Raw genomic sequence first — 13090 nt, forward strand, 5'->3', positions numbered from 1 at the left:
TGTCAAGATCATGGAATCTGCATAGCTCAACTGTTCATGTAAACTAGAAACTCAGGTGTTCTGGGTTTACATCAGATGTCAGAGAGCAAATCTCTTAGGACTAAAATTTGCACCTGTAGCAATCTCTGCAGGGCAGCTGTGTGCAGTTTCTGCATGCTCAACTATCACATAGAAATCAAACACAGGAAACCCTGCACTGAGGCTGGGGTAGGATGGAAAATGTAATGTTGAGTTTTACCACCCAGTGGCTTTTCAGGAAATCACAGCATGGAAGTCCTGAGTCTTTGGCTAGGTGACTCAAACACCCTCTGCTTTCCAAGTGATTGTGAGAGGAGCTTAAGTAAATAATGCTAAACTAGGCACTACCCAAAAGTCAGATTAAATGACACTTGTCAAGGAGGGAGATTATGGATGGCAAACCTACCCATGACACATAGAAATTCACATCCTGGGTGTTTACACAGGGATTCAGCTCCTGAAAACAAAATGGATTGGCTTAAAAGCTGGTTCTGTAGCTAATCCTTTGGCCCAGCTGTTTTCAGTTTCTATATCATTAACTCTCAAGGAAGATCAAAGTATCAACCTATGTCCTTATTACAGAGATATGAATAGAAAGATCCAAAGTGCTGCTCCTTCCAGTTGGACTTAATGACTTAAAAAAATTTCCTGGGTGTTTTGGTGAGTCATCAAACCAACTTCTGCATTTTGAGAACTTAGGAGAAGGAGCCTAAGCAAGTCTCTATTTGAAGTTTAAGGCAAAGGGCGTGGCCAACCAAGACTTGGAACTTGAAGCCCTGCCCACTTCCTACTGAGCTGTCTATAAGAAGACTCCAGACACTAGAGCTGGCTACCTTTCTCCCAGGTCACCTTCATCACGGCCTGGGCAGGTCTGAAGCCCTGGCCTCCAGCTCACATTCTAGAGCTGCTTGGGTCTACCTCCTAGCCTCTGTCTGTCTTCATATTGGACTCCTCTTAAGAACTTAAGCTCTCAAAACTGAAAACCTAGTTCTGCACCATGTCTTCTGATTCTGGAAGAGTTGAGGAACCTGAGGAGTCCCAGAAGGTCAACCCTGAACCACTGAAGGACCAGAGAGAAAATCCAGGTGATTCTCAGCCTGGGCCATGCACTCCTCCGACTGCCCCTGTGGAGACCAGTCAGCTTGCGTCAGCTCAGAGACAAGTACAGCCTACCTATGATGAAACAATGATGAACCCTGAATCTTGCAGCACACCAAAGAGCCAAGTGGAACCTACCAGTAAAGAAACAGTCATGGCATCTAAGTCTAAATCTAAATGTAAGTCTAAATCCAAATCTAAATCTTTGCCCCAGAACTCAAGGGCAAATCTCAGAAAAGACACACCTTTCCAATTGGGAGAGTCCAGTGAGACAGTTGCTATGAATCAGCAAGATGTGCCTGCTGACCAGACTAAGTCCCCTGCAGGCTCTCAGCTGATGAAGCCCACCACCCAGGAGACCTCCCTCTCTGGTTCTCCAGGGAGAGCAGTCTCTGGCAGCAAGGAGAGACCCAACAAAGATTTCTGCCTGGTGAAGACCCTGAGTGGTAGGGAGACTTTTGTGACTTTTAATAAAGCCTTGTGTGAAAGTCTGAGGATGATCTCTGGTGATATTCAAGATATTCTCTCTGAAAGGCAGCCGGCATCTTCTGGACGGACCCATGTAAGATCATTCAGTTGTGAACAGACCCATGATGAAGACCATGTAGTTACTTGTGGGTTGTACCAGACCAGCCAAGAGGAGCACCCCCAAGAGAGGCCTGTCACTGGGGAACAGAACTTCGACTCCAGTCAGAGGGCACCAAGAATGAGTGAGGAGGTTCCCAAAAAGCCATTTGTGAGTCTTACATTTTGGGGCTCGCACTGCAATATAACTACCTTCCTTAGCGGTAAGCAGGATGTACCCCAAAATGTATCTTTTCCTGGGACTCCCCAGGGTGAAAACCAGAAAACCTCTATAGGAAAAATGGCTATATCTAAGCATCACCTGAGAAAGCCCAGTGGTGCCCAGCCAAACAATTCTGGCCAGCTGGTACCCTCTCATGCTCAGGATGTCTGCACAGGTCAGAGTTCAGCAGCCAGTGCCGAAGGTGGCAGTGATCCTCAGGTGGTTTCAGGTGGATCGCCAGGCCCCTCCAATTCTCTTTTGACCCCAAGACAACCCCCAGAAAGCATGCCAGATTCTCCTGTGGTCCAGAGACAGCATCCCCAGGAAAGATCAGACTCTGAGTCCCAGAGCCCTGAGTCCAAGAAGAAGCCTCCCAGTTGAAGCCCAACTCCTGCCTACCAAGATTGTGGGAAACCTTACACAAAGCCTTTACAGAACAGAGACCATATGAGGAAACGCACTGGAGAGAAGCCTTATGTGTGCAATGTATCTGGATGCCCATGGAAATTCATGAGCTCAGATTCCTTCAGTAGACACTGGAGAAGCCACACTGGGGTACTGTCCTCCCAGTGTATCCTCTGCAACTGAATGTTTTCCAGAACTAACACCTCAAGCAGCATGTGAAGTGCCATTTCCAAAAATCATTTTTCATCACTGCAACCTGACTGCCAACAAAGAACATCTTCCCCAATTAAAGTTCATTCCTTCTACCCACAACTTGGAGAACGAACCTCTATTAGCTGTCACTGTTGTTTATAAATGCAAAACTAATAAAAATCATGATTATGAAACAATTACTGTGAAAGGTAAGGATCAATTATTTTGCAGAAGTCAATTTTTTTTTTACTTTCTTTCCTTTTTTCTTTTTGAGACAGGGTTTGTGTGTGTGCCCCTGGCTGCCCTGAACTCACAGAGATGAGCCTGCCTGTGCCTCTGCAGTGTTGGGATTAAGGGCAGGTGATACCATTACCTGGAAACCTCCCTCTTCCTTAGAGCATATAATCAAATTTTTATACTGAAATTAGGGTTAAGGCTATTAGTCTTCACTAATATACTAAGAAAACACAATATTAAGCTATTGTCACCAATGTTTATTATACTACAGTGAAACAAGCTCAATATTTCTCCAAACACTTTTTTGGGGCTTTAATTTTGTCAGCCATTTGAGGTTGGAATACTACATGCTTGTCCTGGCAGTCGACTTCCTATGAGCAGGGGATCATTATATTTGTGCAGTGTGTCTGTGGTTGAAAAACAGGGAGAAGAATCCCTGTTTCCAGAGGTTGTTTCTGAGGGGGAAGTTCACATGATGAACAAAAGCAGGCACCACTGACTCCAGAAACAGCTCTTTCTTGTTTTTCCCATCAGTCATTTCAGGTGAACTTTCTTCTCATGGAACCATTTTCATATACTTGTAACAGGTAAAAGTTACATGTACTTTGTGTTATTTCCACCACCTCAGCTTGATTCTTTCTAAATACCTTTTTTATATTCACATTCAAGTGTGAGTTTCGGTGTGAGTGTGTGCATGTATTAGTTTACTCAGTGAATCTCTACGTTTCCCACCTTATAGGATCCTTTCAATGTTTCTGCACTAAGTCAACAGCCAAAATTACCAGATGAAACTATAAACTTCAACGTTGATACACAGTGATTCTATAACTTCCGGATTCTTTCCCCAGTGATTTGTTTCTTGGGTATGCATCAGAACAGGGGTATGAAATCTCTGCCTGTGCCTAATCCTGTCCCAGGCAGTTAGTTCCCTTCAGGACTTCAAGATTTGGTAAGGGCTTAGTCACTGAACCAGAATGGTAAAAGGTCCACGCACATTTTTCTCCTTCTGGAGGAAAGGTGTTTTTGGATTTCAGTGAGTGTACAAGTGTGCACTTTTTACTATATACAGTTTGTAAGTAGAAGAGGGTAGGCATGATGTGTGCATGGGACCTATGTGACAGCTGCTAGGGGAAGTGCTGGCTTGTTGAACATGGGAATGGTGGAGAGAGAAATATGGAGTATAGGACAGCCCATTGGAAGTGGACCCCAGAGTGTTGGCTATCTGAAGATGATTTGAGCAGAAGAGGCTAAAAGTTTTCCTACCTTTGCTCAAAGTGGGTCTGTAGGTTATGAAAATCATGAACAGAAATATCTGTAGAAGCAATTTTCATAGAATGTTAATCAGCAAATTAAGCGGTATAAAAAAAGATCATGGCCATGTATACCCAGGCATTCTGAGCATGCATCTGATATCTTCAGAAATCCATATATGATACACTGAGTTAAAACTTAATTTCACTGTTTCTATATAGTTAAAATACATTTTTGAAACCATGGTATGCTGCGTAAATAGAGACATTGGGTTTACTCCTTATTCTTGATTGTATAAAATAAATAATGCTCAAAGAAGCTGTTTAAACCTGGTATAGGTATAAAAGGTTCATGACAAAAACATTTTGTACAAATCAAATACCTTGGAATAAAAGAATTCAAAGCCAGCTATTCCTGATCATCATCTGAAACTGGAGATTGAATGGAAACCAGGCATTATATGGATATCCCATCACAGGCACTTAGCAACATGATCCTCAAGCCCTGAACCCCATGGAAACAGATAAAGGGCTGTACAATGCCAGGTCATCACAGTGTCAGTGAACCAGAGGAAAGGGTTGAAGTGGTGTTGGTAAAAACATAGAGAAAGCAATAGTTGACCAGGCACCTTTAAACAGCGTATGACATTGTAAAGTTTGGCACTTTGGGCTTGGCTACTTTAAAACTGGTCCTTATAGTTGGGCAGTGGTGGCACATGCCTTTTATCCCAGCACACAGGAGGCAGAGCCAGGCAGATCTCTGTGAGTTCGAGGCCAGCCTTGTCTACAGAGTGAGATCCAGGACAGGCACTAAAACTACATAGAGAAAACCTGTCTTCAAAAAAAAAAAACCAAAAAAAAAAAATCCAAAACAAACCTCAACAAACAAACAAAACAAAGAAAAAATGGTCCTTGTGGTGGTGATGGACAAAGTCTTTGCACATCTGCCATAGACTTTGAGGGACCCTACATGTGTAAGAGGTTACACATGCAAATCATAGACACTTAACAGCCTGGTCCTAAGAGACCCAGAACTCCATGGACCAAGGGAAAGGGAGCATATCACCAGGTCTCCAGGGCTGCCACAATGTCAGTTCACCAGAGGAAAGGATGAGGACCGTGTTGGTGGAAACACTCAGGGACCAGTGGCCAAACATGTGTCATTGGACAGTACTGCTATTTTATAAAAATGAGCTCTGGGAGTGATGAACAGAGTGTGAGCACTTGGCATATCTTGGAACTGTCTGATCATACATGTGATTCCAAGCGAGTCAGTCCTTGGCAGCATCAACAGTCTTAGAGTAAGGAAAAGAACACACCAAAAACTGCCATTGTGGGCTGCAATCCTGTAGGCCATCAGGAGGCAGAGTTAGGAGGATGGGAGGTAGTCTGGGCTTCATATGGTGAAATATACCAGCCATTCTCACCAGCAGTAAGATAGTATTTCTAACACCGAGAAGGCTGAAGGTCTACTTGTGGCCAACAGTTGTGCCCAGCCTGTGCACACAAATGAGATTCTGAGAATAAACAAAATTTTAAAACTCCAAATAGAAAACAGTTAAAAATGAACAACAACAACAAAAAAACCCAACAAACAAACATACAAAATCGCCATAGGCTCCATAGCTCTCACCTATAATCTAGGTTTAGGCCAGAAGTTCCAGAATTGGAGGTGAGACTGACCTAAAATAAAGAGGGAGGCCATGTATCAAAAAATAGATCAACCACCAGGAAAAACCTCATATCAATGTTAATATGATCAGGTGAATGCTCAGGTTTTCATACTATCAGTAATTTGGTTAAAAGTGCAGCTGTCAAGATCATGGAATCTGCATATCTCAACTGTTCATTAGATCTAGAATCTCAGGAGTTCTGGGTTTACATCAGATGTCAGAGAGCAAACCCTTAGGTATAAAGTCTGCACCTGTAGCAATCTCTGCAGGGGCAGCTGTGTGCAGTTTCTGCATCCTCAGCTCTCACATAGAAATCAAACACAGAAACCCTGCACTGAGGCTGGGGTAGGATGGAAAATGTACTGTTGAGTTTTACCACACAGTGGCTTTTCAGAAAACAATAGCGTGGAAGTCCTGAATCCTTGTTTAGGTGAATCAAACATCCTCTGCTTTCCAAATGATTGTGGGAGGAGCTTATGTAAATAATGCAGATGTAGGCTCTAAACAAAAGTCAGATTAATTTACACTTGTCATGGAGGGGGATTCTTCATGGCCCACCAACTCATGAGACATAGAAATTCACATCCTGGATGTTTACACAGGAACAGGTCCTGAGATCAAAATGGATTGGCTTAAACTGGATCTGTAGCTAATCCTTTGTCATAGGTGTTTTGTGTTTCTATACCTTCAAATCTTTAGGAAGATCAAAGTATCAGGCTAAGTCCTTACTATTGTGATGTGAATGGAAAGATAAAAAGTACAGCTTTCTCCTGTTGGACTTAATGACTTCAAGGTATTCCTGGGTGCTTTGTGAGTCATCAAATCACGTTCTGCATTTTGAGAACTACAGGGGGAGGAGCTTAAACAAATCCTCTCTATTTGAAGTTTAAGGCAAAGGGCGTGGCCAACCAAGACTTGGAACTTGAAGCCCTGCCCACTTCCTACTGAGCTGTCTATAAGAAGACTCCAGACACTGGAGCTGGCTACCTTTCTCCCAGGTCACCTTCATCACAGCCTGTGCAGGTCTGAAGCCCTGGCCTCCAGCTCACACTCTAGAGCTGCTTGGGTCTACCTCCTAGCCTCTGTCTGTCTTCATATTGGACTCCTCTTAAGAACTTAAGCTCTCAAAACTGAAAACCTAGTTCTGCACCATGTCTTCTGATTCTGGAAGAGTTGAGGAACCTGAGGAGTCCCAGAAGGTCAACCCTGAACCACTGAAGGACCAGAGAGAAAATCCAGGTGATTCTCAGCCTGGGCCATGCACTCCTCCGACTGCCCCTGTGGAGACCAGTCAGCTTGCGTCAGCTCAGAGACAAGTACAGCCTACCTGTGATGAAACAATGATGAACCCTGAATCTTGCAGCACACCAAAGAGCCAAGTGGAACCTACCAGTAAAGAAACAGTCATGGCATCTAAGTCTAAATCTAAATGTAAGTCTAAATCCAAATCTAAATCTTTGCCCCAGAACTCAAGGGCAAATCTCAGAAAAGACACACCTTTCCAATTGGGAGAGTCCAGTGAGACGTCCCTCTCAGGGTCCCAGGGTAGAGCTGTCTCTGGCAGCATGGAGACAGTCCAAACAGAATTTGGCCCAGTGGAGATCCTGAGTGGTAGGGAGACTAGGGTGACCTATAGTGCAGCCTTGTGTGAAAGTATGAGGATGAGGTCTCATAAAAATCAAGATGTTCTCTCTGAAAGTCAGCCTGCGTCTCCTGAAGGGAGCCATGTAAGATCCTTCAGTGGTGAACAGACCCGTGATGGAGCCCCTGCAGTCACTTCTGTTTTGGAGCAGACCTCCCAAGAGGAGCACCTGGACCAGACCTCCCAAGAGGAGCACCACCAAGAGAGGCCTGTCTCTGGGGACCAGACCTCGGACTCCAATCAGAGGGCACCTAGTTCATGTGAGGTATGTTCCCGAGAGCATTCGGTGCCAATTGTGTTGTCGGCCCCCGGCTTTGATTTATCTAATTTCACCTTTCTTGATTATTGTGGGTGTAAGACCGAAATTCTACCTTTTGCTGTGAGTCGCAAGTGTGACAGGAAGAAAAAGTCTGTAGGAAAATTGGCTATAGCTAAGCATCACCTGAGAAAGCCCAGTGGTACCCAGCCACACTACTCTGGCCAGGGGGTAGCTTCTCATGCTCAGGATGTCTGCACAGGTGAGAGTTCAGCAGCCAGTGCCGAAGGTGGCAGTGATCCTCAGGTGGTTTCAGGTGGATCGCCAGGCCCCTCCCATTTTCCTTTGACACCAAGACAACCCCCAGAAAGTATGCCAGAATCCCCTGTGGTCGAGAGACAGCGTCCCCAGGAAAGTTCAGACTCTGAGTCCCAGAGCCCTGAGTCCAAGAAGAAGCCTCCCAGTTGAAGCCCAACTCGTGCCTACCAAGATTGTGGGAAACCTCACACAAAGCTTTTACAGCTCAGAGACCATATGAGGAAATGCACTGGGGAGAAGCTTTATGTGTACAATGTACCTGGATGCCCATGGAAATTCACAAACTCAGATTCCTTCAGTAGACACAGGAGAAGCCACACTGGGGTACTGTCCTCCCAGTGTATCCTCTGCAACTGAATGTTTTCCAGAACTAACACCTCAAGCAGCATGTGAGATGCCATTCGCAACCATCATCAATCATCACTGAAACCTGACTGCCAACAAAGAACACCTTTCCCAATTAAAGTTTATTCCTTCTACCCACAACTTGGTGAACAAACCCCTACTAGCTGTCACTGTTGTTTTTAATTGCAAAACTAATAAAAATCATGATTATGAAACAATTACTGTGAAAGGTAAGGATCAATTATTTTGCAGAAGTCAATTTTTTTAATTTAATTTATTTTTTTTTGAGACAGGGTTCTTGTGTGTACCCCTGGCTGTCCTGAACTCACAGAGATGAGTCTGCCTGTGCTTCTGCAGTGTTGGGATTAAGGGCAGGTGATACCATTACCTGGCAACTTCCCTCTTCCTTAGAGCATATAATCAATTTTTATACTGAAATTATGGTTAATGCTATTGGTCTACGCTAATATACTAAGAAAAAACAAATATTAAGCTATTGTTGCCAGTGTTTGTGATACTATAGTGAAAGAGGCTTAATATTTCTCCAAACACTTTTTGGGACTTTAATTTTGTCAGCCATTTGAGGTTGGAATACTACATGCTTGTCCTGGCAGTCGACTTCCTATGAGCAGGGGATCATTGTATTTGGTGCAGTGTGTCTGTGATTAAAAAACAGGGAGAAGAAACCCTGTTTCCAGAGGTTGTTTCTGAGGGGGAAGTTCACATGATGAGCAAAAGCAGGCACCACTGACTCCAGAAACAGCTCTTTCTTGTTCTTCCCATCAGTCATTTCAGGTGAACTTTCTTCTCATGGAACCATTTTCATATACTTGTAACAGGTAAAAGTTACATGTACTTTGTGTTATTTCCACCACCTCAGCTTGATTCTTTCTAAATGCCTTTTTATATTTACATTCAAGTGTGAGTTTCGGTGTGAGTGTGTGCATGTATTAGTTTACTCAGTGAATCTCTACGTTTCCCACCTAATAGGATCCTTTCATGTTTCTGCACTAAGTCGACAGCCAAAATTTCCAGATCAAATTATGAACTTGAAAGATGAGTCATATTGATTCTATTTCCTCGGGATTTTTCCCCCAGTGATTTGTTTCTTGGGTATGCATCAGGAGAGGAGTGTGAAGTCTCTGCCTCTGCCTAATCCTGTCCCAGGCAGTTAGTTCCCTTCAGGACTTCAAGATTTGGTAAGGGCTTAGTCACTGAACCGGAATGGTAAAAGGTCTACACAAATTTTTCTCCTTCTGGAGGAAAGGTGTTTTTGGATTTCAGTGGGTGTACAAGTGTGCTCTTTTTACTATATACAGTTTGTAAGTAGAAGAGGGTAGGGATAATGTGTGCATGGGACCCTTGTGACAGCTGCTAGGGGAAGTGCTGGCTTGTCGAGCATGGGAATGGAGGAGGGAGAAACATGGAGTATTGGACAGCCCATTGGAAGTGGACCCCAGAGTGTTGGCTATCTGAAGATGATTTGACAAGGAGAGGCTAAAGGTAATCTCACCTGTGCTCAAAGTGGGTCTTTAGGTTATGAAAATCATGAACAGAATTATCTCTAGAAGCAATTTTTATAGAATGTTAATCAGCAAATTAAGAGGTATTAAAAGATAAAGATCATGGCCATGTATACCCGGGCATTCTGAGCATGCATCTGATATCTTCAGAAATCTATATATGATAAACTGAGTTAAAACTTAATTTCACTGTCCTATATAGTTAAAACACATTTTTAAGACCATGGCATGTTTCATAAACAGGGACTTAGATGTTACTCCTTAATCTTGATTGTATAAAAATATTTAATAATCAAAGAAACTGTTTAAACCTGGTATAGGTGTAAAAGGTTCATGACAAAGACATTTTGTACAAATCAAACACATTGGAATACAGGAATTGAAAGCCATTCAACTTTTCACGATCATCCTCTGAGTTTGGAGATTGAATGGAAACCAGGGAATGTGTGGATATCCCATCACAGGCCATAAGCAACATTGTCCTAAAGCCCTGAACCCACAAAGAAACAGAGAAGTGGCTGAACAATGCCAGGTCATCACCTTGTCAGTGAACTAGAGGAAAGGGTTGAAATGGTGTTGGTGAAAACAGAGAAAGCAATAGTTGACCAGGCACCTTTAAACAGCGTATGACATTGTAAAGTTTGGCACTTTGGGCTTGGCTACTTTAAAACTGGTCCTTATAGTCGGGCAGTGGTGGCACATGCCTTTTATCCCAGCACACAGGAGGCAGAGCCAGGCAGATCTCTGTGAGTTCGAGGCCAGCCTTGTCTACAGAGTGAGATCAAGGAGAGGCACTAAAACTACATAGAGAAAGCCAGTCTTGAAAAACAAAACCAAAAAAAAAAACAAAAAAAAAAAAAACCAAAAAAAAAATAAATTCAAAACAAACCTCAACAAACAAACAAACAAAAACAAAGAAAAAATGGTCCTTGTGGTGGTGATGGACAAAGTCTTTGCACATCTGCCATAGACTTTGAGGGGCCCTACATGTGTGAGAGGTTACACATGCAAATCATAGACACTTAACAGCCTGGTCCTAAGAGACCCAGAACTCCATGGACCAAGGAAAAGGGAGCATATCACCAGGTCTCCAGGGCTGCCACAATGTCAGTTCACCAGAGGAAAGGATGAGGGCCGTGTTGGTGGAAACACTCAGAGACCAGTGGCCAAACATGTGTCATTGGACAGTACTGCTATTTTATAAACATGAGCTCTGGGAGTGATGAACAGAGAATGTAAGCACTTGGCATATCTTGGAACTGTCTGATCATACATGTGATTCCAAGGGAGTCAGTCCTTGGCAGCATCAATAGTCTTAGAGTAAGGAAAAGTACACACCAAAAAATGCCATTGTGGGCTGCAATCCTGTAGGCCATCAGGAGGCAGAGGCAGGAGGATGGGAGGTAGTCTGGGCTTCATATGGTGAAATATACCAGCCATTCTCACCAGCAGTGAGATAGTATTTCTAAGACAGAGAAGGCTGAAGGTCTACTTGTGGCCAACAGTTGTGCCCAGCCTGTGCACACAAATGAGATTCTGAGAATAAACAAAATTTTAAAACTCCAAATAGAGAACAGTCAAAAATGAACAACAAAAAAACCCAACAAACAAACAAATACAAAATCACCACAGGCATCATAGCTCTCACCTATAATCTAGGTTTAGGCGAGAAGTTCCAGAATTGGAGGTGAGACTGACCTAAAATAAAGAGGGAGGCCATGTATTAAAAAAAAAAAAAAAAGGTCAACCATGAGGAAAAAAACCTCATATCAATGTTAATATGATCAGGTGAATGCTCAGTTTTTCATACTATCAGTAATTCGGTTAAAAGTGTAGCTGCCAAGATCATGGAATCTGCATATCTCAACTGTTCATTTGAACTAGAAACTCCGAAGTTCTCAGTTTACATCAGATTTCAGAGAGCAAAGCCCTTAGGAATAAAATCTGCACCTGTAGCTCTCTCTGCACAGGCAGCTGTCTGCAGTTTCTGCATCCTCAACTCTCACATGAAGGTCAAGCACAGGCAACCCTGCGCTGAGGCTGGGGTAGGATGGAAAGTGTAATGTTGAGGGTTACCACACAGTGGCTTTTCAGGAAATCACAACATGGAAGTCCTGAATCCTTGACTAGGTGACTCAAACACCCTCTGCTTTTCAGATGACTGTGGGAGGAGCTTAAGAAAAAAATGCAAATGCTAGGTTCTACCCAAAAGTGAGATTAAATGACACTTGTCAAGGAGTGGGATTCTTCATGGCCCACCAAACCATGAGGCATAGAAATTCACATTCTGAATGTGTACACAGGAACAGGTTATGAGAGTAAAATGGATTGGCTTAAAACCTGGATCTTCAGCTAATCTTTGGCATAGGTGTTTTCTGTTACTACACCTTCAACTCTCAAGGAAGATCAACGTATCAGGCTCTGTCCTTATTACCAAGATACAGATAGAAAGTTCAAAAGTGGCGCTTCCTCCTGTTGGACTTAATGACTTGAAGGAATTCCTGGGTGTTTTGGTGCATCATCAAATCACCTTCTGCATTTTGAGAACTTGAGAGGAGGGCCTTCAGCAAGTCCTCTCTGATTGAACTTCAAGTCATAAGGCATGGCCAACCAATGCATGGACCTTGAAACCCTGCCCACTTCCTACTGAACTGTGGATGAAGCCTCCAGACTCTAGAGCTGTGTAACATTCTCCCAGGCCCCCTTCATCACAGCCTGTGCAGGTCTGAACCCCTGGCCTCCAGCTCACATTCTAGAGCTGCTTAGGTCTACCACGTAGCTTCTGTCTGTTCTCATATAGGACTACCCCTAACAACTTAAGCCCCCGGAACTGAAAACCTAGTTCTGCACCATGTTCTCCATTTCTGGAACAGTTGAGGAACCTGGGGAGCCACAGAAGGTCATCCCTGAACCACTGAAGTACCAGAGAGAAAATCCAGGTGATTCTCAGCTGGGCCTTGCACTCCTCCGACTGCCCCTGTAGATATCAGACAGCTTGTATCAGCTCAGAGACAAATGGTGCTTACCTGTGATGAAACAGTGATAAACCCTGAATCTTGTAGCACACCAAAGAGCCAAGTGGTACCTACCAGTAAAGAAACAGTGATGGCATTTAATTCTAAATCCAATTCTAAATCTAAATCTTTGCCCGAGAACTCAAGGGTAAATCTCAGAAAAGACACACCTTTCCAATTGGGAGAGCCCAGTGAGACAGTTGCTATGAATCAGCAAGGTGTGCCTGCTGACCAGACTAAATCCCCTACAGGCTCTCAGCTGATGAAGCTCAACATAAAGGAGACCTCCCTCTCTGATTCTCCGGGGAGAGCAGTCTTTTGGAATATGAGAC

At 43.6% G+C, this 13090-nt stretch overlaps 2 protein-coding genes across 3 annotated transcripts in view; both read left to right on the forward strand.

Annotated features, from left to right (window-relative positions):
- Pde4b (phosphodiesterase 4B) overlaps positions 1-13090 on the forward strand; it is a 580180-nt gene that overhangs the window by 271624 nt on the left and 295466 nt on the right. The gene's annotated exons all lie outside the window — the stretch shown is intronic.
- On the forward strand, positions 894-8171 carry LOC121827310 (uncharacterized). The gene is made up of 2 exons (XM_076563464.1): positions 894-2279; positions 6834-8171. The coding sequence occupies exons 1-2, from the start codon at positions 1016-1018 to the stop codon at positions 8024-8026; spliced, it is 2457 nt and encodes an 818-aa protein (XP_076419579.1). The 5' UTR covers positions 894-1015; the 3' UTR covers positions 8027-8171.

Source organism: Peromyscus maniculatus, chromosome 2, assembly GCF_049852395.1.
Source record: "Peromyscus maniculatus bairdii isolate BWxNUB_F1_BW_parent chromosome 2, HU_Pman_BW_mat_3.1, whole genome shotgun sequence".
Classification (NCBI taxonomy): domain Eukaryota; kingdom Metazoa; phylum Chordata; class Mammalia; order Rodentia; family Cricetidae; genus Peromyscus; species Peromyscus maniculatus.

Coding starts and splice junctions, on each gene's coding strand:
- LOC121827310 (XM_076563464.1), top strand. CDS start 1,016: ATGTCTTCTGATTCTGGAAGAGTTGAGGAACCTGAGGAGTCCCAGAAG. Junction 2,280..6,833: donor GTCCAAGAAGAAGCCTCCCA/GTTGAAGCCCAA, acceptor ATTCTGGAAGAG/TTGAGGAACCTGAGGAGTCC.